The sequence below is a fragment of the Triticum aestivum genome, chromosome 3B (assembly GCF_018294505.1).
Source record: "Triticum aestivum cultivar Chinese Spring chromosome 3B, IWGSC CS RefSeq v2.1, whole genome shotgun sequence".
Taxonomy (NCBI): domain Eukaryota; kingdom Viridiplantae; phylum Streptophyta; class Magnoliopsida; order Poales; family Poaceae; genus Triticum; species Triticum aestivum.
The window spans coordinates 541,540,048-541,564,758 of NC_057801.1; the positions used below are offsets into that span (position 1 = coordinate 541,540,048).

A 24,711-nucleotide genomic window follows, 5' to 3' on the forward strand; every position below is an offset into this window, starting at 1 on the left:
GAGTATTCTGTGTGTGCAAAACTGGCTTGCACCCGTTATATGTGAAATAGAGCTTATCACACCCGATCATCACGTGGTGTCTCGGCACGGCGAACTGTAGCAACGGTGCATGCTCAGGGAGAACACTTATACCTTAAAATTTAGTAAGGGATCATCTTATAATGCTACCGTCGTACTAAGCAAAATAAGATGCATAAAAGATAAACATCACATGCAATCAAAAAATGTGACATGATATGGCCATAATCATCTTGTGCTCATGATCTCCATCACCGAAGCATCGTCATGATCTCCATTGTCACCAACACGACACCTTCATCTCCATCGTAGCATCGTTGTCATCTCGCCAACTATTGCTTCTACGACTATCCTACTGCTTAGTGATAAAGTAAAACAATTACATGGTGATTGCATTGCATACAATAAAGGGACAACCATATGTCTCCTGCCAGTTGCTGATAACTTCGTTACAAGACATGATCATCTCATACAACAATTTATATCACATCATGCCTTGACCATATCACATCACAGCAAGCCCTGCAAAAACAAGTTAGACGTCCTCTACTTTGTTGTTGCAAATTTTACGTGGCTGCTACGGGCTTCTAGCAAGAACCGTTCTTACCTATGCATCAAAACCACACCGATTTTTCGTCAAGTGTTCTGTCTTAACCTTCAACAAGGACCGCCGTAGTCAAACTTGATTCAACTAAAGTTGGAGAAACAGACACCTGCCAGCCACCTATGTGCAAAAGCACGTCGGTAGAACCAGTCTCATGAACGCAGTCATGTAATATCGGTCCGAGCCGCTTCATCCAACAATACCGCCGAATCAAAGTAAGACGTTGGTGGTAAGCAGTATGACTATTATCGCCCACGACTCTTTGTGTTCTACTCGTGCATATAACATCTACGCATAGACCTGGCTCGGATGCCACTGTTGGGGAACGCGGTAATTTCAAAAAATTTCCTACGATCATGCAAGATCTATCTAGGTGATGCATAGCAACAATAGGGGAGAGTGTGTCCACGTACCCTCGTAGACCGAAAGCGGAAGCATTTCAATAACACGGTTGATGTCGTCGAACTTCTTCGTGATCCAACCGATCAAGTACCGAACGCACGTCACCTCCGTGTTCAGCACATGTTTAGCTCGATGACGTCCCTCGTGATCTTGATCCAGTTGAGGACGAGGGTGAGTTCCATCAGCACGACGGCGTGGCAACGGTGATGATGATGCTACCAGCGCAGGGCTTCGCCTAAGCGCTACGATGGTATGATCGAGGTGTGTAACTGTGGAGGGGGCACCGCACATGGTTAAGAGAAACTTGTGTGTCCTAGGGTGCCCCCCTGCCCCCGTATATAAAGGAGCAAGGGGGAGGCCCCTAGAGGCGCGCCCAAAGAGAGGGACCTACTAGGACTACTAGTCCTAGTAGGATTCCATCACAAGGAAGAGATGGGGAAGGAAGGAGAGGGAGAGGGAGTAGGAAAGGGGGCGCCGCCCCCCTTCCCTTGTCCTATTTGGACTCCAGGGGGGCGCGGCCTGCCCTGGCTGGCCTCCTCTCTCTCCACTAAGGCCCATGGTGGCCCATTAGTTCCCCCGGGGGGTTCCGGTAACCCCTTTGACACTCCGGTTTTACCCAAAACTTCCCGGAACACTTGTTTGAATAACATGGTCCAACATATCAATCTTTATGTCTCGACCATTTCAAGACTCCTCGTCAGGTCTGTGATCTCATCCGGGACTCCGAACAAACTTCGGTCATCAAAAACACATGATCATCATCGAACGTTAAGCGTGCGGACCCTACGGGTTCGTGAACAATGTAGACATGACCGAGACACATCTCCGGTCAATAACCAATAGCGGAACCTGGATGCTCATATTGGCTCCTACATATTCTACGAAGATCTTTATCGGTCAAACCGCATAACAACATACGTTGTTCCCTTTGTCATCGGTATGTTACTTGCCCGAGATTCGATTGTCGGTATCATCATACCTAGTTCAGTCTCGTTACTGGCAAGTCTCTTTACTCGCTCCGTAATACTTCATCCCGCAGCTAACTCATTAGTCACATTGCTTGCAAGGCTTATAGTGATGAGTATTACCGAGAGGGCCCAGAGATACCTCTCCAAAACACGGAGTGACAAATCCTAATCTCGATCTATGCCAACCAAACAAACACCTTCGGAGACACCTGTAGAGCATGTTTATAATCACCCATTTATGTTGTGACGTTTGATAGCACACAAGGTGTTCCTCCAGTATTCGGGATTTGCATAATCTCATAGTCTGAGGAACATGTATAAGTCATGAAGAAAGCAGTAGCAATGAAACTGTAACGGTCATAATGCTAAGCTAACGGATGGGTCATGTCCATCACATCATTGTCCTAATGATGTGATCCCGTTTATCAAATGACAACACATGTCTATGGTTAGGAAACATAACCATCTTTGATTGATGAGCTAGTCAAGTAGAGGCATACTAGGGACACTATGTTTTGTCCATGTATTCAGACATGTACTAAGTTTCCGGTTAATACAATTCTAGCATGAATAATAAACATTTATCATAAAATAAGGAAATAAATAATAACTTTATTATTGCGTGTAGGGCATATTTCCTTCAGTAGTGCACCAATAATCCTATCACGCAGAATCACTGTCCAACCCTTGATGGAACCTTGAAGTTTAGGGCATGCTCCTCTGCCTTCTCGAACTCCTCTTGGATGCTCATCATCATCATCATTTTGGCGTCCTCATCATCCGAATCCGATGGCGCGATGAACTCGTTGAATATGAATTTGTCAAGATCATCTTTTTCATAGCCTTCATTCTACTCCGAATAGATTGGTGTACTACAAGTAATGACCAAAAGAATACAAAACTGGCTCGAACATTTAATTGAACACGTAGAGCGTGAGGCAAAAATATGAGTTTGACATACAGGGATGCCATCCGGTGGTGGCAACCTTTTTCGGTGGCGTCCTGGTCGGCGTCAGCGTGCGTTGGGCCATCCGGTGGCAAAGCCCTGCGTTGGGGATGGTGGTGGAGCACCAATACCGGTGGAAGTCCGATGGCGGCAATGCGGAGGGGGGCGAACAGGGTAGACAAGAGTGTTGTTTGGGCAATGAGAGGGGAGGTGGATATGACCGAATTGGCGAGGACCCTAGCGGTCAGTCCTACGTGGCGGACGTGCCTTTGCCTTCCCATATCGACCCAAGATATGGGCCGCATATGAGGAGTGCCAGTCAGTCTGGGCGTTTGGGCCGGCTATGGGGCGCCCGGTTGGGCGGCGTTTTTGCATCCGGGCCCTTGGGGCGGCTATGGGGGTGCCAGTTGTAGATGCTCTTATAGCATCCCTGCCACAATGAGCCCATGTAGAGTTTTTAGAGGCTAAGCTCAATTTTTTTGGTCTAACAGATCCTTAAATAATATCCCTTCATCGGGAGGCATCAAAATACTAAATGCGAAAACAACTCATAGGAACTTTCCTACGAGGTGACTACTAGGCGATTAGGTTTTCCCTATTCCTGTTCGTGTTGCGGCTGGTCCGCCCCATATTTAGTGGCCTTTGGACATTGGTGGTCCGGAGGAACCCGATCCCTCATCGATGGGAGGGAGCCCCTTATTCTTGTTTGGTTTAGCGTGGGGTTATGTGACGGCGACGATGTTCCTAGTGAGAATAATGTCTCCCACATTCAATCCTTGTTCTAGTGGTGCGTCTACCATCGTCAGAGTACGTGTGGCGGCGTGTCCCCGTTTGATCTCGCGGGATTTGAATAGGTGCGAGTCTTTGGTAGATCTGTTTGGATTTTGTTTTCATTCTTCTTTGTTCGTGTGTTTATAGGTTTGATCCTTCCGGTTTACGCTCCTATTCATTCACGACGGTTGATGTTCTGTTGCACTGATCTCGGGGTAGGGGGGGCCTTAGCACGACGGCTTTCCGACTGGTTTGATGACGGTGCGGCCTTCAACTCGCTCTAGTGCTTATAGTCGTCGCTAGGTGGTTCACAAGCCTAGTTATATTTTTTGTTACTTCTAATATTCTTTGTAGTGCCATGACATGATAGATCATAACTACTTCCCCCTTTTCAAAAGCTTAGACGCCTAAAGTTTTTCAAATAATCCTAAAATCTAAGAAGTGGTAGCAATCATCTCCCGATATTCTGTCTTAAACGGTCCTTGCAAGCTAACCGTTCTAATTGTGAATCAACCAACCACGTCTGTTAAAGGATATCGTGGAAAAAACTTTCTGTAACCATGGTTCATGACTCTAATTTGTGACTAGTCTTGTGCTAATTTTTGTGCCAAATGTGAGTAATAAATCTATATCTATATGTCAGTGCTCAACACGTTTAGCGTGCAGTTAATTTCATGTCAAATATAGTGCTAATCACATAATAACACGTAAATAATATCTGCATGCACTTAATATACTTTCAAATTAACGTGCATTGCACATATACATTGACTAGTATAGATTGGAAGTTTAATCTATACCAATATAAAAAACCCAAAGGGGCAGATCCAATTAATCTCGGCCATCAAATCATGTAAATCCAACGACCTAGACTGCTTCAATGTCGAGCGCTCAACACGTTTAGCGTGCAGTTAATTTCGTGCCAAATATAATGCTAATCAAATAATAACACGTAAATAATATCTACATGCACTTAATATACTTTCAAATTAACGTGCATTGCACGTATACATTGACTAGTATAGATTGGAAGTTTAAAAGAAAAAAAAAACATGTGAAGACATTTCACCTTGCCACCTGCATCTTGACGGTGGGACGACTAGAGAATTCTCTCCAAAACCCTTGTGCTCGTCGACTCGTCCTCTTCGTTCCTCTCCATCTCCCCACCGGCCACCGCCACGCCTTTCGATTTCCCATGGCTCAACAAAGCCGCCTCCACCTCGACCCCAAACCCTAACCCGAGCAAGCCCAACAATCCAAACCCCTTCCTCCCCATCCAGTCCCACCTCACCTCCTTCCTCTCCTCCCTCCCCCTCCCACGGGCCATTGCGCCGCCATGGGCTCGCATCCCCTCCCCATCTTCGTCGGCGGCGCTGCCAGTCGCCGAGATCGAGGACCGGCTCGCCGGGGTGCCCGTGTACGCCCTCGCTAATTCCGCCCAGGAATTTATGCTCGTGTCGAAAACCCACAGGGGCGGGGGAGGGGATGTGGCCGGCGGTGTGGGCGGAAGCGCGAGGCATCCACCGGCGCTCGGGATGCTCTGCTTCCGGAGGGAGGACGCGGATATGCTCCTCGCACAAATGGACGATGATATGCGCGCTGGTTCCACCGTGGTACCTGTTGCGCTCAACAAGGTCAGGTGCTTGCATTTGGTTTCCATAGGTTTTGCTCGACGGAATCCTCGAATGCGATGCTCTAATGGTGTGTTCTCTAAGTAGCCTTGGCGCTGTAACCATCCTGTATGTCCAGCGACTAGCATGCCAATTAAATTTGGAACAGTAATCTGTGTCTCATCGAAGTCATGGCAGGGTGCGAATTTGATATATCTAAAATGGGGATTCATCTGTCATTTAGTCAGGGCATCACTTTCATTTGTTCACTTAAAGCTGCCTGATCGTTTAATGTCATTCTCCAAGCCTTAAGTGGGAATATATTTCTTGGAAATCACCAGTCATGTATATCTTGAGGGCCTTGTTGTGGGTGGCACTCATGAAAGGGTTCTGCACTCAAGAATTAGTTTTTCTGGAAGGTTTTTAATTACTCCCTTCATCCCATAATGTAAGACGTTTTTGCAAGCTATGTTAGTGGTATGAACCGGATCCCTACCAGGGCGTGGTCTCAGGTTGTAGGGGTAGAATGAGGGATGGCGTGGAGGAAGGCGTGGTCGCCGGCGGTCCGTTGCTTGCGCACGTGCGCACGAGAGAGAGAGAGCAGCGGCTAGGGTTAGGTCTCCCGGCTCCCTAAGGAAGCCGAGCAAATATGATTGCTTCTTGCTTGATTAGATTGATACATCTCCTCTCCTTATATAGAGAGGTTTACTTGACTCCCAAGCAAGCGACCCTTATCTCTAATTAACCCTAAGACTAACGGGCTATACCACCAGCCTAGGCCCATTAGGCCATTACGTACTCTAACAGTTAGCTTTTGAAAACGTCTTACATAAGGGGACGGAGTAGTAGTAGTTAAGGCCCCGATTCAAGTTGATTACTTGTATTTAAATGAGGTCACATTTCATATGAAATCCTGGATTTGCAAGATTTATAAATGTTTCTACTCCCTCCGTTCGGAATTACTTGTCTCGGAAATGGATGTATCTAGAACTAAAATACGTCTAGATACATCCATTTCCGCGACAAGTAATTCCGAACGGAGGGAGTAGTTTAGAAGATGCTACTTGTTTACTAGAAAGCCCGTTCAGGTGTCATTAGTATTCATTTATCTTTTGGAAATTATGTACTCCTGATTCTGCGTTGTCTTCCATGTGTACCTATTTTTGGAGCATCTTATTTACATATGATATATGATTTCGTTTTCAGGTTATCCAACTGAAGTCTGATGGTGTGGCATTTAGATTTCTTCCTGATCCTTCTCAGGTGGCTGATGCAATTAAGGTAACATTTGTTCGAAATAGATGGTAGTGCATGTGATTTATTAGCAAATTTGATATTCTTATTGATGTTACCGGATCATATTATATATTTCCCTTATGTAATAATGCGAAATGTTGGTTGACCCATGATGATATTCTTAGTGGAGTTTTAGAAAATCGCAATCGGTATTATTTTGGTCACCTGATCTTGTTGTGATTATACATAAATACTTGGCCTTGTAAGTTGTCATCAGTTTTCTTGTTTTAACTTTTTATTTACGTATATACTCATTGGAAAGAAAAACAACCATCTGTGCTTCCATTTTTCATTGCATTCAATTATTCACTGTTTGCAACAGTTTCACTGTAGCACAATATATGCTTCAGTGCTCCAGTTTAACAATTTCTTTGAGAATTTAAGTGCGCCAAGATGCCATATAAACCCATCTTAACACTTCACATTGGCCCCTCTTAATCGGTTTTCTATAAGATTCGAGAGCACATATCCGCATAACTCCCTGGGATACCTGGTAAACCTGTCACTTTAGTTGTTTTGCAATGTTCTAATGGGGAAGGGGCTTGGTCCTTATATTCAGCTGAGTACCTGTACCGCAAGACCAATTTTTTGTAGGACTTCAAATAGTTTACCTGCTTTAGTTATTATCCGACAGATCAAATCCATAGCATCTCCAGCATGGCTAAGTTAAATATCTGGGTGAAAACGGCATGTTTACATGTTCAATGTTTGGTACTGATTTCTTGATCCAGCAGCTTATCCGCGGCCTTGATTAATTTCCATGTGCTTTACTGGGTGGTTGATAGCTAGTTTCTCAACTAACAAAATGACAATGGATTTCATAGATTTCTAGACAACATTGTGAGACCATGTGACTGACAAAGCATGTTCTGTCGTTCATTCCATCTCTGCTGCTTTACGCCTCCATTGTTTCTCTCCTTGTTTTGTGCAAGTGCTACCAGACTTATGTGACAATAAGTACTCCCTTTGTAAAGAAATATAAGAATGTTTAGATCACTAAAGTAGTGATCTAAATGCTCTTATATTTTTTTACGGAGGGAGTAGCATAAAAGATAGAGGCCTTATAGGAAATAATAACATTTCATCAGTTAGTGAGAACTGGGGAGCCATTGTGAAGTCAAGGTGTGTTCATTTCACATCTCCTTTTTAAAGGAATTGAACCACTTTGTTGTTCTATTTTTCTATCTCTAATTGAGACTACATGCACTGGTGCACGTCTTCTTTTGTAATGATTTGGGCTGATATATTTTGATTCACCCTCGTATTTTGGAGCGTTTCTATTGTGATGATAGTTAACCACTCATGCAATAAATTAACAGTTTAGCATTTTTATCTTGCAGTTGATGCAAGATGGAGGGGAATTTTTGAATGAGGGGTTTCCAGGAGTTCCTGTTTTCCAGGTTTGAATATCCTCATCTATTTTCATAGTTTTGAATTCATGTACATGGTAGAATTTGTTGAGTAGTATCAAAGTAAGGAGCCACAGTCCAAGGATGAACAAAATCAAAGTACTGTGTTTATTGATTCTTGTGTCTTCTTAGGTGCACACATGCATGTTGAGATTTAATCTCAGTATTTCTTTTTACCAAACAGCAACCAACAATATTTGGGTTTAGTCATTAGTTTTTTTTAAAGAGACAAAAGATTTGCCTCATTCATTAAATAAGAAGAGGAATAGAGTTTAGTCTGCGTTGCAATACGGATAGTGCCACAACACCTCGAAACAACAGCTAGACACTACTCTCGTGGCATCATTTGACCCAATTTTGTACCACCTGAGGTGATCCAGAGCTTGGCCTCCTTGATATTGGTGAGAAGCACCGTCGGCGGAGCACTCTTCTTGACGGAACACACGTGCATTCCTCTCGCTCCAAATGGTCTAGGCGACGAACATGGTGAGCGAGGCCATCGCTTTCCTATTGCGGATTGAATTGTCAGAGAGGCCCACCCACCAATCTTTGATGGAGCCGGATAGGTGCCACAAGGAAGTATCGATGTGTACAAGTTGGAACCAGTCTTTTAGCAATCCCCATAGCCCGGATGGAGAAGCGACATTTGTAGAAGAGGTGGTCCACAGACTCTTGCTCCCACTTTCAAAGAGGGCAGAGGCCACAGTTAGGCCATCCACGCTTCTCCAATCTATCCGCCGTCGATACCTTGTTTTGAATAGCCAACCAAGCGAAGAACTTTACCTTGGGCGGTGCCCAAGCCTTCCACATAGTGTATCCCATTGGGAATTGAATAGTACCATGGAATTATGCTTTATAAGCCGACTCGGCCGTATGTTGCCCGCTAGCGGTGTGTTTCCAGACAATCTCATCCTCGGCATTATCGTCAAGATGGAATCCACAGGTAGTTGTCCAAAGGGTCACAAACTCACGTAAGTGATTCAACGAAAAGGATGACGAGATGCTAATCTTGGAGACCCAAGCATCGTTGTTAAGAGCTTCACGGACCTTCCAGTTTTTTCTTTTGGATGCCTTGTAGATGAGAGGCGCAATGTCCTTTGGCTTGCGGTCATGCACCCATGGCGCATCCCAGAAAGGCATCCTTGCACCATTACCAACAAAGATGGCCGATGAGGCATAGAACAAGGTGGAGTCCAACTCGTCGCAAGGGTTTCCCATGCCCACCCAAAGCTTTGTTGGGTCTTTCCATACAAACCACAACCACCGCAGTCGGAGAGCCTGAGCAAACTTCTCTGTGTTTAGCACACGAAGGCCACCAAGGTCCTTAGGTTGGTATACCGCATTCCAATTCACCTTGCACTTAACACCAGTGTTTTGTCCGTACCCTCCCAAAGAAAGGCTCTCTCAGTTTTGTTGATGTTGTGCAACATGGACGGGGGCAAGATGAGCGGTGTGATGGAGAAGATGAGTTGCGAAGAGAGCACCGACTTCACCAGGGCACAACGACCAATAGCAGTGATGTTTTGCCCATCCCAAGTGGTCAACTTGGAAGCCGCCTTGTCTTCCAGGTATTGAAAATCACCTTTCTCAGCTGCCACACCAAAAGAGGCAGCCCCAAGTATTTCAAAGGGAAAGAAGCCCGAGCCTCGGGTAGGGCGTGGAGGATGCTTGCCAAGTTGATGTGCCCGCAACGAACAAGAACCACTGAGCTTTTCTGGAACTTTGTGGATATGTCAGTGACATCGTCGAATAAATGCAAGATGATGGCGAGGTTGTCAATCTCTTTTCTAATGAGTGCCATGAATACCACAGCATCGTCCGCATAGACGGAGGTCCCCAAAACCATGCCTCGGCCATGAATCTTGTGGAACAAGCCTTTACCCGTTGCCAATTTGAGAATCTTGTGAAGTGGGTCAATGGCTATGACAAAACAACAAGGGGGAAAGCGGGTCTCCTCGACGGAGCCCCCGACCGTGAGGGATGGGCTTGCCGGCCACTCCATTCAATAGAATGCGCGAGGACGATTTGCTGAGGAGGGCGGCAATCCAGTTAGGCGGGAAGCCACGCCGCTGGAGAAGGTCAAGGATGTCCCACTTGACCGAGTCAAACGCCTTTCGAATATCAAGCTTGAAGAGAAGGGACGGCGTTTTCCTTGTGTGGAGGCGTCGCGCAAGATTGCGAACATACATGAAGTTATCATGAATACTTCTCATCTTGATGAAGGCACTTAGGGCATTCGATACAAGTTTGTGCATCTGGGGAGCGAGACGGATGACTAGGATCTTCGCAGTTATCTTACCGATGGCATGGATGAGGCTAATAGGGCGGTAATGAGAGATCTCCTCAGCCCTATCTTTTTTCAGAAGGAGCACGACATTTGCACTGTTTAGCAGTGAAGGTTTGTCGTGCGAAGGTTGGCAAAGGAGGAGACCATCCTCATGATGTCCATTTTGATGGTGCTCCAACATCGTTTAAAAAATAGGCCGTAAAGCCATCCTGTCCGGGAGACTTGTCTCCAGGCATTTGGTTAATGGCATCACACACCCCATCCTCAATTATGGGATCCCCAAGGCAATATAAGTCATGCGGCTCCAAATTGGGCTCCTCCCAATTAAAGTCTATGGATCTCGGTGTCCCCTTGCCCATCACATTGGAGAAGTGCTCCTGGACAAGTTGCTCTTTTTGCTCATGATCCGTCACCCAACCCAGCTTGAGCCTGTGAATGTGATTCTTTCTCCTCGAGTTAACCCGCTGATGAACTTTTTTGGTATTCGTGTCCCCCTCCTTAAGGTTGCATAGCCTAGCACATAGCTTTTTGCGGGCACGCTCCAACACCGCCAACCCAATGATCCTTCTCTTGAGCTTGGGCCGTATGTCATCCTCCATAACAAAGAGTTGCTTGGACTCTTGGGCAATGTCCAAGCGCAGGATAACAAGGAGTGTCGCGTGGTGGAGCTTTGCCCTGGAAAACAATCCCTTACTCCAAGTAAAGAGGCGGTTGCTGGTTGTATTCAGCTTGTGGTGCAACACATGGAAGGGATCGGCGTGCACAGTCTGCTCATTCCAAGCCGTCGAGATGACATCCTGGAAGCCCGGGAGGGAGGCCCAAAAATCTTGAACTTGAATGTGTGGGGTCTCTGAGGTCCTTTATCATCGGCAAGTAAGAGGGGGCAGTGGTCGGATAGCGACGAGGATAGGGCATGAAGAATATGCGTGCTGAACTAGATGTCCCACTCCGCATTGCAAAAAAAAAAGAGTCAAGTTTGCACAAAGTTGGGTTTGATCGCTCATTTGACCAAGTGAAGCGCCTGTTCTGAAGGTGGATTTCCTTAAGGTCACAGCTTTGCAGAGTTGCCCGAAACCGGTTTATTTGCCTTGTATTGACATTCTGCAATTTTTTGTCCCTAGCACGGTAGATTTGGTTGAAATCACCCAGAGCCAGCCATAGAGTCCCGCTTGGGGGCTTTTGGCGAAGCAACTCGGCGAAGAAGCCGTCTTTGAGGGAGGATGTAGTTGGCCCGTACACGGTGGTGAGGTGGAAGCAGACATCAGAATGCTTGACATGGATCGAAACCGAAAGACAGTAGGCAGTCGCCACAACGTCAGTAACACCAATATCATCGTCATCGCAGAGCATTGGTATACTTCCGCGGGTACCGATCGATGGCCTTTGAGCAAAATTCCGCAGCCTATTACCTCCAAGGAAAAGCGTCGTGAACATGTCAACATTCTCAAGCTTTGTTTCTTGCAAACGCGATTTGACAGGTTGAAGCGGGCATGGTCTCGTGGATGGTGGTGCGACGGTCTGGGCAGTTGAGACCCCTCACATACCAACTAAGCACATTTGTAGGTTGTTCCATCATAAGGAAACATCTTCACCCTTGGACAGTGCATGATACAAACACACATGGCGCCATTACACGAACATGACCCAAACCCGCCCAAACCCGCCCAACTATGAATGCAAACACATGAACTAAACCTTAGTCTAAAAGACCCCAACAGTGCACAGGAGCACATAAAGCCCTTGGAAGTTTTTGATAAATTGATAAATGCAGACCACTACATGGATTAGAGGGATCCAGGGTCTCAGGCATCCACCGGAGCCCACCGTCGACATGGTCAAGTCCATCAGCCCCAGCACGGTTGACCAATGCCTCTTCAATGTTGTTAAACAGGGCATCATCAAGCTTGAATAGGGGTCTCATTGCGTCAACCACATTTTTAGGGAGCTGATCCTTGAACCGCTCCTCGAGAGCCTCCAGCACTGCCCCAGTAACATCCTAGTCATCTTTCACAGTGCCCAAGTGCGGCAAACTAGAACTTCACCTTGCTGCGCCGAAGAGAGATGCCACCGGTGCCCCGTAGGAACGACCGACACGTCAGGCAGCCTCTCGCTGATGCATGTTGCGGATGGCGTGCGTCGTAGAATGGTTGTGCAGAGAAGGGCGGTGTGGGCGACGCCTCGAAGCTTGATGGGCGCAATGGTGATAGATCGATTAGAGGCCGCAACAACCTGGTAAGCTTGGAGGACAGAGGTCAGCGATAGTGGCGGTGAGACTGGCGGGGTAAGGGCGTCCTGCTCCCGCTGTATTGCAGCTGCAGGGGAGCGTTGCCTGGACGGGCTGCGAGACCCGTGTGTGCTCCGCCAGACAAGTGCCCACCCCATTGCTCGAGCTGGAGCCTGCCGCAGTTGCTGCTTGCTACTTGTGATAGGCGTTGAGTTTTCCCTGAAGAGGAAGGGTGATGTAGTGTAGTAGCAAAAAGTATCTTTCTCAGTTAAGAACCAAGGTTTATCGAACCAGTAGAAGACGCCACACAAACAAGATAAGAGGTACCTGCATACACACAAAGCAAATGCTTGCACCCAACGAAGGCAAGAGGGTTGTCAATCCCCTTGTACTCGAGCAATTGCAAGGATTAAATCTGATAGTGGTAGATAGATAAAATAAAATAGGGAATAGAAGTAAATAAATTGTAGCAAGTATTCTTAGGGTTTTAGTAAATATAAAGTGAATAGACCTAGGGGCCATAGGTTCACTAGAGGCATCTCTCATAAGCATAGCAACGGTGGGTAAACACAAAACTGTTGGGCAATTGATAGAATAACGCATAGTTATGATGATTCTTCATGGCATGATCAATATATAGGCATCGAGACAAGTAGACCGAAATCCATCTACATTACTACTATTACTCCACCCCTTGACCGCTATCCAGCATGCATCGTATGGTATTAAGTTCATAACAAATAGAGTAATGCTTTGAGCATGCTGACATAATGTAGACAAAGTAAGATCAAATAATGTGTTCGAATCCCGTTGGTTTACCCTTAGTAACAACAATACAATACGTGCCTTGCGACTCCTCCTGTCACAGAGTAAGGACACCGCAAGATTGAACCTACCACCCAAGCACCTCTCCCACTGAAGATAAATCAATCTACTTGGTCAAAGAAGACAGATAGATCGGAGAGAAATACAAGGCTATAAAATCACACACAATAAATCTCAGAAAAGACTCAGTTACTTTCAGTGAATAATCTGATCATAAACCCACAATTCATCGGATCCCAACAAACACACCGTGAGAATTACATCGAATAGACCTCCGAAGAGATCATTGTACTGAAGATCAAAATCTAGCTATGCTATCGATCTCTAGGTCCTGTGGGAACTACTCTCACATCTCATGGAGGCAGCAAGGTCGATGAAGATTGCCTCCCCAATGGTTTCCCCCTCCGACAGAGTACCAAAAAGGTCTTAAGATGGGATCGCAGAAGTTGCGGCGGCGATAAAATTGTTTCGGGCCTTGCTCTGTTTTTTTTGATTTTAGGGAATCTATAGCGCTGAAATTAGGTCAAACGGAGGCCTGTGGGTCCCACAAGTGCTGATGGCGCCCTTGGGGGGCGCACCCCTTCAGCTTGTGGTGGCCTTGTGTGTCCTCTTGTTTCTCCCCGAAGCTTCTAGGGTCTCTTCTTGTCCAGAAAAAAATACCATAAAATTGACTTTGTTTGGTATGGTTTTCTGCGAAACAAAAAAATAGGCAAAAAAATTAAAAATTGGCATTAGGCACTAGGTTAATAGGTTAGTCCACAAAAATGATATAAAATTACATATAAAGCGTACAAGATTGGTAATATAATAGGATGAAATAAAAAAATTATAGATACGTTGGAGACGTATCACTGCTCCACTCCCTGTTCATTGCGACGACGTCCCCCGTCACGGTCTTGCGCTGGTCACGCCCTGCGCTCCTGCCTTCCCTCGCAGGGCGCCCTGCAGAGGCTGCGACGGATGTGATCCTCCCATCCGCCTCCACTTGTACTTGACTAGACACGACCCTGATTGTCGCGGTCACCGCGGCGGTAGTGCTGCACGGTTTGCGACTCCACTTGTACTCGACTGCACGCGACCCCGGTTCTCGCGGTCATCGCGGCGGTGGCCTGGTCATGGCGGTAGTGCTTCACGGTCTGCGAGATGCGCTCGCGGCAGTCATGCGGTTTGGGTCTCCCCATCGGCAATATGACATCGTCAGTTGTATGGGGTGGAAACGATGCTCCCGCTTGATGGGTCTTCATGGATTGCTAAGTGGAGAAGCACCCAATGCTCCAGCCCGCGGCGACCATTCCTCGCCGGAAGGGTGATCCAATTCACCCTGGGGATCCTGCTGGGGCATGTCATCCATGCCCAAAGGCCGAGCACTTTGGCCTCGGTCTTGAGCTTGGATGGCCTTCACCATGGTGTGCTCGTCCCATGCATGGAGAGGCAACCTCGTCCCAAAGCTTGACGTTTTGGTTGACTGGTTGAGGTCGACATTTTGCCTATGCGCCTCGAGGCGGCAGACCCGAAGCTAAAGCTCCTGTTGCGATGCCATCTTGGCACAGTGGTGTTGATGGACAAAATGCACCCAAAAAGCTTCGGGTTAGTGGTTGGTGACGGTGACATTGATTCGCAGTGCTTTGTTGACCTTGCAGAGAATGGCCGAGATGTCCTTCTTGCCAGCGTGCAACTCGCGGTCGAACCACATGACCCACCGCGTTGGAGCCGAGGACGGCTGGCTCCTGCAGCATTGCCGACGTTAATGCACAACAATGAAGACCTCCACTGGCCTCGCAGAGTGGTCGCCACTCCAAGCCATAGCGCGGGGAGGCGCTTGTCGAGGTGGAGTGGCAACTAGCGCCTGTCGGAAGCAGAGGAGCAGCAGTGGGCCGCACGACCGGTCATGGCTGGCTTGGCTGCATCGTAGGGAGAGCGCCAGGGAGATGGGGCGCCGGCTTGTAACTGCATTTCCTCGCGCAGTGGCCAGAGAGAAAGCATCGCCTACAAGTCACTCTGTTGTGGCAGATCTTGGCCTTGTGCCTCGGCTTAAGGCAGTGGAATCAGAGGCCGCGAATCCAGTCTGGCAGGGGGGAAGCGGCTTGAAGGCGAGGTCTGGCAAAGTCGGGCGGCACGGGCGATGGGACTTGACGAGCTCCCACGGCGCCGTCGCGTCGACCTCCAGCCCTCGTGCGCATCAGGCGATGGATGCACCTGCACAACCATGTCGTCAGCCAACTCCCGCTCCGCGTTGAAGCAGGCAAGCAATCCTCCCGCACGCGTAGCCAAGTTAATGCGGCTGGCCTCCTCACACGCAGCATTGATGGCGGGCGCGCGCATGTCGGTGTCGGTGTAGGCCGCACCACCCAGCATGCCGGGAGGGGTCTCCAGCACGAGGTCCACCTCGCCAGAGACCTTGGCTGGCCGCCTTGGTGGCGGAGGAGGGGGGTCTCCCACTCTGGATCCAGATCCGTGGCCGCATCCAAGACCCGATTCACCGATGGGGATGGAGGGAAGCGCCACAGCAGGGTTGGAGCGGCGCCGGGGGGAGGGGAGGGGAGCACCTGGCGCAGGGGGAGGGTGGTCGGCGGCACCGGAGTGGCCGCCGTCGATTTGGGCTGGTGGTCGCCCGCAGGGTCGAGGGTCGAGCCATTACTCTATCTCCGTGCACTAGTGGTTGTCACTGGATGTTTGATTTTTAGTCATTAGTGACTTAAACCTGTTACCATTAGATTCATACTTTGTGCATACTGCATGTATATGATTATAATTTTGTGGATATTAACTATTTTGTAGAAGAAAGTAATGCTTAAGTTTAATTTGGATAACGTATCAAGTCAAACCTTATCCTGGACAAACAAACGGAAACGTACCCCTAATATAGGACGGTTTTTAAGTTTTGAACTAACTAATGGTAGGGTTGAGGCCTTGAAGGTGCATAAGTAGCAAGAAGCCAATACATATACTCTTGATTCGTCAATGGACAATTATTCCTGGATACATATCCCAAGAAAAATGAGTGTTCGGCCACTATTTTCAAATTATGTAGTACCTAAGCTATGTTTACATTTTGTTAGGGGTTAAGATTGTATTGTGATGAACATGGTTGGGTAAGGGTGTCCCGAGGCCTGATCGAGGTGTTTCCTGGATCCAAGTGGCTCAACGGTGCCTGGTCGGCAGCCGCTCCACAGGGGCAGGGAGGATCAGGTGGTCTTCTTACCCTATATGGATTCCTGCAAACTGATTTCTTCAGGCATCATATGTCAACAGTGTCCATGGCTTTTGCCACCTTCTCCACCCTCGTGTAAAGAACTGCCTTGAGCTTTGTGTAAGAAACTGCCTATGCCATTATGCACACCCCCTTTGTGCCCCTTGCGCCATCATACTCCACCGCCCCCCACCATCATCAGCACATTTATGTGCCACCATGTCACCACCATCTTTGATTATGTCGTCCTATTTAAACTGAGCGATCAACTACTACATTTTGTCGCATCACTCGGTAAAGAAGCTAGTTAATGCTCAATACTGTCTTGCTTCATATTAACTCCTTTCTCGTAAGAATTTCATCTTTAAGACAATTGACCTACTTGCTGACCTGCTTTTCAGTCAAGGAGCCTTGTTCTGAGGAATGATAACAAGAGATATCGTCCAGTTTTCTTCAGAAAGGTCAGGATTATCATATTCCCCTTCGCACACCTGATTATCACATTTTCTTACTTTATTTTTTTATACTTGTCTAGGAGGACTTAGACAAGTCACTGCACCGAGCATCTAGTGACCAGCAAAGTCCTATCCCTGCTGTTAGGATTGGTGACACACAGGTGCCACATTTATTTGTTTGTTTGTTATGAATGACGAATTTTGACTTCACATTTGTTGACTCATTCTCTTCTCCAGGTTTCTTCTTTGGAGGATATCATCACATCAATGAAGGTACACAAATACCGTAACATTGTTTCAGCATATTGTTGAGTTAACCATATCTTTGTTTAGATGGAAGGGGCATGACAAATACTGTAGTTAGAGAGGTTTGGAGTGTAGTCTTAGACTAGAAAACAACATATCATATGCACTGCAATCACCTATTGTGGTGCATGAATGCAATTGGCCATAGTTTAGGCACGAAATTAACATGAAATTTTCGTAATTATATGTGATCACATTGCTAGACTAGTTTTGTGACATCATTGGAATATTTCCTTATCTCATATCATTTCTGGGCCCTTTTTCCTCCAGAATCTTACATATGGAAGCTGTTTAATGCTCCACTTATGAAACCTTGATTCATTCGGTTCCCTAGTTCCCTTAGATGTCATATTATAACCTTACCAAAATCAATGGTATATGCTTGCAGGATAGCTCCTCCTCGAAATGGGATGATGCCGTTTTTGTTCCTCCAGGTTTCGACATAGCTATTGGCTCAGAGCCATCACGCCTCAACAAGTAGATATTTCTGTACATTGAGGGTGGTCAGCTGGTATTGTCTCGAAAATAGTTAAACATGGATATGGTAGATTGATAGTATATATGTTCATGCCCTTGACACCATGACCTGATGTGTGACTCATTTTCAAGGTTGTCATTCCCTGCGTTAGCAATACGTTCCGCAAAGTAGACTGGAAGGTGAACAAACCTCATCGAAAGTAGACCAGAAAGTAAATCGATTGTCATACCTTGTTTCTTCTATGCATAATATCGAAATTATGCGTGTACTGTGCGTCGCTCACGAGTTTGGCGTCAGCAACTTTGCAGAGGCAATGTTTCCCAGGTGTTCACCGTGAATGATGTGAATGGATCTAGCTAGGCCAGTTGCACAAGACTCCTTTGTGCAGTCAATTTAATACTCCCTCCGATCCATGTTGTATTAAATCAACAACAATTGATAATTAATATGGATCGGAGGGACGCGAATTTTTGGGACATGGTGGCACGCGAGGATGTTATCCTGACCAACGATTGCTGCTAAGCGATTCGTACTTAATATAGCGACAAATTGGATACTGCGACAATATGCATGTCAATTTGTCGCTATATTAAGTACGAATCGCTTAGCAGCAATCGTTGGTCAGGATAACATCCTCGCGTTCCACCATGTCCCAAAAATTCATGTCCGGAGTATAATGAACAATAATTATGATATACAAACTTCTCCTATCTGAACAAATAACATGCATTTAGGTTTCCTCATTTGAAACGTTGGTAGATGATAGAATGAAAGATCCATTCCATTCTCGAATTAAAAACCATATATGTTATATACAACAATCTACTCCCTCTGTCAGTATAATATAATAGCGTATGGGACGGAGGGAGCAGTAACAAAGAATTACGTACAAGTCACAAGGGAAATGATGAATCCTCACAAAGCACAAGGAGGTACACTGTTCCAAAATATTTGATGTTCTAGGTTTGTGCTAAGTTAAACTTTCTTCACTTTGACCAAATTTATAGAAAAGTTTACTAATATCTACAACATCAAATATATATATAGCATGAAAATATATTTTATAACGAATCTAATGAAACTAATTTGTTGTTGTAGATGTTGATATATTTTCCTATAGACTAGGTCAAACCTAAAAAAGGTTTGAATTAGAATGAAACTAGATCTTCAAATATTTTGGACCAGAGGGAGTAGCATACATGTATCTCAAAGATCACACAGGTAGGCAACCCTATCAAACATCACTCTTCATAGATAGTTGTACTCATCATAACCCTTTCAAACACCACTTTTCATTGGATAGTTGTATTCATCATTGTTGTCACATTACTAGGGTCTAGGATTGGACCAAAGCTCGTAGCTCACAAACTTAATGACTGCTCGGGATCTCATCTCGTCAAGCTCGTAGCTCGCTTCTTAATGAACAAAGCCAAGCACATATTTCAACCGGTTAAACTCAACGAGCTTAATGAGCTAGCTAATGAGTTCCAGGAGCAACTCATTAAGCTCGTTAATACAACACAACACATATTATACTTCCTCTGTTTCTTTATAATTTGCATATAAAATTTGGTCAAAGTCAAATTTTGTAAAGTGTGACTAACTTTATAAGAAAAAATATCAACAATCTCTGTCTAAGATCAATATTATTGGATGCATCATGAAATGAATTTTCATACCATATAGCTTTATTATTATAGATGTTGATATTTTTTGATATAAATTTGGTCAAACTTCAAACAAATCTTATATGTAGAATAAAAAAATAGAGGGAGTACAACACAACACATATTTTTATGTTAGGTGGCAACATTTCTTGGCACCTCAATCCATCTATTCCATCTAATTGATCCAACCTAGCCCACATGAGACAATAACTAGCATACTCATGTGGTCACTTCTTCTTTCATGAAAAACACGCCAGAACTAAAGCAAAAGTGGGTAATGTTTGTTAATGAGTACCCGCGAGCATTCACGAGCTTAACGAGCTTTAAATGAACCGAGTCGATCAATGTTTCTTGCTTGTTAAGCTTAACGAACTAAGCCAAGTCTTAACGAGCACGAGTAGCTCGTTAATACACTCCTTGTGGGGTTAGCCTTCAACAGCCTAGTACCGGTAAGATAATTGGTGAAACTTCTTTATGCTAGACTGACAGTTTATGGCATAGTTCATTGTTCAATTGTGGATGAGTGTAGCTCTTTGCTCTATGCAGACGTTCAACCTTAACTGGTCTCCACCAAAAATACTGGTATATCAAAACAATGCTTGGAACAGAGGACAACACAATGGACCTTCGAGATATGGTGGAGAACTGTTGAAACATAGATGGGCTTTAGGCCCATAAAATAATCTCAGAAAAAACTTTAAATGCCCATGTGGGTATCATTACTGGGTGGTGCGAAGTTTAGTGCCACCCAGGGAGTGAAGGAAGTTTTGGCCTCCTTAGAAGAGATTCACTTCCACATGCTATTGGAGCATGAGAACATGAGTGTGAGCTCAGGCCTATGTCATGTATGCACTTAATTTTTGCCGGCCAGGAACAGATAATTAACTACTCCCTTTGTCAGGTGTATAGGGCGTGCATGTAGTTCTAGGTCATTCATTTGCCTTACTAAATATGTGTTATATGTCACTAAAAGTATATCATTAGCTTCATATGAAGAGGTAGTTTCTAAACATATTTTTTTGTCACATATAATATATACTTAACAAGTTAAATTATCGATCTAGAACTAGGCGCAAGCCCTGTACACCCCGACATAGGTAGTAGCAATTAATTACGAGTCATTAACAAACATGCCACAAATCTGAGACATTAGATCGTATATATTGGAGGCGTCGACATGCCTTGCCATCACCCAGATCAAATCACAGCTGCCTCTTCGTGCAACCCATCGTTGTTCCACTCGTTGTTGCTGCTTCCATCGATTCCATCTTGCTCGTCGCGTGCATGGCTTTACAGGAGAACAAGCATCCAGAACCCCGTCTGTTGGGGATATAGCTCTGAGGTGTGACCCGCCCAGGAGGGGCCGGGTTACACCGTTGGCGGTTTAATATGAAGAAGGTCCAAGGAGGCCCAAGGTGTGAAGACAACGGCTCATGGAGGCAGGCCTGGTGAAAGCCCAAGACCCGAGCATGTGAACCGCCGCATGATGACTTGCCTTGTAAGGCATGACTAGTTAGAAACCGAGCCGGCCGGGACTCTGTAAGCCTCCGGGTCTCAACCTGTGTATATAAAGGTGAGACCCGGCGGCGGGTTAACTCAGAAAATAGTTGATCAATAGCTAGGTCAAGCGTATTCGCTTCCTTGTAATCGAATCTCAAGCAATACAACTAAAAGCAGGACGTAGGCTTTTACCTCGTTGAGAGGGGCCAAACCTGGGTAAACTCTTCGTGTCTTTTGTTCCCGTTCAACCCCTTCAAGCTAACCTAGCTGCGATGGCCCCACACCTAAGTCCTTTCACTAGGACATCTGCCGTGACAAAACCACGACAGTTGGTGCCCACCATGGGGCCCTCGCACGGTGGTTTCCAGTTCTTGAAGGGCAGCTTCTCCGGGATCAAGGGATACACCGTGGGCCGGATGACCAAGAGCCGCCACAGCAAGATCTACATGGACGATGCTGGCTGGGGTCCTAAGGTCGATTCTATCGAGTACGGGTACAAGGTCCCCTTTGGCGGAATTCATGTCTTTATCGGCAAGATTGGCAAGTCAGAGCCTGAGCCGAACGCCTGCACCGATGCCATTGAGACGGCTCGGCACGCACGACCCGCCATGATCCAACCCGCCCGGAGCGCGCCTTCGTTGGCTTTGTTCATGGGGCGTATCTTGAGGAAGATTTTGTGTCTGGTGGAGAGACAACCATCTATTCAGGTGACGAGTCTTTAACCGGCAAAACCGAGTCAATCTATCGACTGCAAGACATCGGGCTTGGGAGCTATTCCGATGGCGACAGTATTCCAGACTCCTATGAGCCGCCGAGCAGGGCTGCTATCTTCATGACTGGTACGCAACAGATGCTAAACTCATCAACCGCCGCAGCTATGACCTCCGGTTCAACGGCTGCTGCGATGGTCGAGGTGAGCGGCTCTACGCGCCCGTCGGCTCAGGTCTTATCTGAGCTCTTGGATACTTTGGCGACTCAAGCATAACATAACGTGGAGGTTGCAAAGCTGCGAGATGAGGTAGCCTAGGCTAGAGAGGAGCTTAATGCAGAGAATGTTAGGATGGCAACAGAGCGAGCCGCCCTGGAGGCTGAGACATAGCGGATAAGCATGGAGGCATTTCGTTTAAGTCTGGACCAGACCGCATCAAACGCTGTCCTATGGAGGAGGCACCAAAGCCGTTTGCCTCCGTAGTTTGAAGGGAGGAATCTCTTCACTACGCCTAGCGCAGGGACAAGTAACCCGTCCGGTGTGACCCGGGCCGCTGAGGCACCTGTGAACGGAGCGGTGACTCAGCCCCACGTAATAACCCGCCTCGTGTAGATTTAAGTCTGCCTCAGCGAGTATGAACACCTCCGGGTCATTACTCCAACCCGCTGGATAACATGATTGCTACGGCTTCATTGCTGGCGACTCTTCCCATTGAAGGCGAGTCTCTTGTTGTGATAGAGGCTCGGAACCTGTGGAACTTCTTCAGACGGTGGTAGCTCAGTAGGCGGCTTACTCCTATATCCGCGAGAGAATACATTCAAATCGCGTCAGAGCTGAAGTTGGCGTGTTGAGTTGCCGGCGGTTTCCAGCAACGAACGGCGTCGTAACCCGCCATGTGGTGATAATAATGTTCAGGCCCTAACAGATCAGGCTAGAGCACGTCAAGAGTGGAGCTGGCGGCTCAATTAGCAGCTCGTCAACAGCCTCAGTTAAACCCTTCTGTGTCTATAGAAGTTGGGATGACCTTCGGTCAGTTGGAGTGCCCTGTCTAGTGCCGGCTCTGCGAAACGAGTGTCTGCCCAAAGATTTTAAGGGTCCTCGTAAGGTTCCTAGTTACATAGTTGATCAACCACCTGAGGCTTGGATTGAGAGCTATGAGCTGGCCATGGAGATGATGAATGTTAACGATGCTGATGTGCCAAATACTTCACCATGATGTTGGATGGGCCGGCTCGAACTTGGCTGAAGGGGTTACCTGCCAACTCCATCAATTCATGGGCTGAGTTGAAGGCGCGTTTTATTCAAAATTTCAAAGACACGTACAAGCAACCTCTGTCGATCATCGACCTAGACGCTTGTGTCCAATGCGAGGATGAGTCGGCCCACCACTGGGTGTGCTGGGTCTCAGCTGTTATTCACTCATCGGATAGCATCAACGCCGATTCTACCGTTCTCATTCTCGAGAAAAAATGTCGTTTTCTCCCCCTCAAGCAGAAGTTAGGGCAGCTTAAACGTCACTGCAATGACATGGGAGAGCTCATGGCGGCTCTCATCAAATACGCCGACTCATACATCACTAAGGACCCTGGGCCCGATGAGGAGAAGTCCAGCAAGGGGAAGAAGAACGACAATGGAAAAGGACAACATCAAAACATGACAGGACAAAATCATGGCAATAATGGTAAGCATAAGCAAACTGATGGCGGGTCAGATTTTGTGGCCAACACCAATGCACAGAATAATAATCAACGTCGTAAGGGAAAGCCACCTCAGTTTACAGGGCCAAAGCTTAACCTCGAGGCGATGTTAAACGAGCCTTGTCTGAAGCACAATTTTCCGAACAGGCCTTCAGGTCATCTGTGGAAGGATTGTCACATCATGAAGGAATATAAGAACTCCAGTTTTCATCAGGACCATAACAACAATAATGACCCGCATGGCGGGTCAGGATCCGGCTCTCATGTCCCCGACTTTGGGGGCGGGGCTCAATCTCTGGATATCATGGACAATGTAATCAGAGTGGTTATAATCAGCAGCCTAGTCAGAATAACCAGCAACAGCAGTCAGGGTATCAGAGTAATCCAAAGCAGCTTGTTTTCACCACAAGCCTTTGCAGGCGAGAGTAGAAGGTTCATAAGCGTGCGGTTAATACAGTTGACCCGGCGGTTAGAGCAGCCAATCATATGGAGTCATGAGGATCACCCGCCCCAGGTTGACAATCCGGGTTAGCTGGCATTGGTGGTAGCCCCTCAGGTTGTGGGTTATATGTTTACTAAAGTGCTCATGGATGGAGGCGGCAACATCAATATCCTTTATTAGGATACTTTTCGTCATATGGATTTGACTAACAAACATCTTAAGTCGTCTTCTACAGTCTTTCACGGCATGCTACCTGGTAAATCGGCATACCCAGTTGGTAAGATTGTATTGGAGGTGGCTTTTGGTAATGACCATGATTACAGGGCAGAGACGTTGTGGTTTGAGGTGGTCAAAATTAAGAGCCCTTATCATGCTTTGTTTGGACGGCCGGGTTATGCCAAATTTACGGCACGACCTTGTTATGTGTATCTACAACTTAAGATGCCAGGACATAAGGGTACCATTACGGTTCATGGTAATAGAAAGATTGCTTTGGAGTGAGAGGAAGGTGATGCGGCTTACGCTGAGTCTGCTTGTGCTACAATGAAACTTAAGTTGTATAAGGATAATGTTGACCCGGCTAACACGACTCCATTGAAGAAGCCAACCACAGAGCAAGACCCTTTGTTGAAGTTTAAATTGGTGGATGATACGTCTCAAACGTATCTATAATTTTTGATTGTTCCATGCTACTATATTACCCGTTTTGGATGTTTATGGGCTTTACTTTACACTTTTATCTCATTTTTGGCACTAACCTACTAACCGAAGGCCCAACCCAAATTGCTGTTTTTTTTCCCATTTCAGTGTTTCGCAGAAAAGGAATATCAAACGGAGTCCAAACGGAATGAAACCTTCGGGAGCGATCTTTTTGGAACAAACGCAATCGAGGAGACTTGGAGTGGAT

General features: G+C 46.4%; 1 protein-coding gene across 1 annotated transcript; it reads left to right on the forward strand.

Annotated features, from left to right (window-relative positions):
• The first annotated feature begins 3,082 nt into the window (after positions 1–3,082).
• LOC123067580 (protein TIC 22-like, chloroplastic) lies at positions 3,083–18,089 on the forward strand. The gene is made up of 8 exons (XM_044490321.1): positions 3,083–3,181; positions 4,813–5,343; positions 6,526–6,600; positions 7,956–8,015; positions 16,952–17,011; positions 17,086–17,166; positions 17,243–17,278; positions 17,700–18,089. Exons 1-8 carry the CDS (start codon positions 3,083–3,085, stop codon positions 17,790–17,792), a joined length of 1,035 nt encoding a protein of 344 aa, XP_044346256.1. The 3' UTR covers positions 17,793–18,089.
• Positions 18,090–24,711: the final 6,622 nt, after the last annotated feature.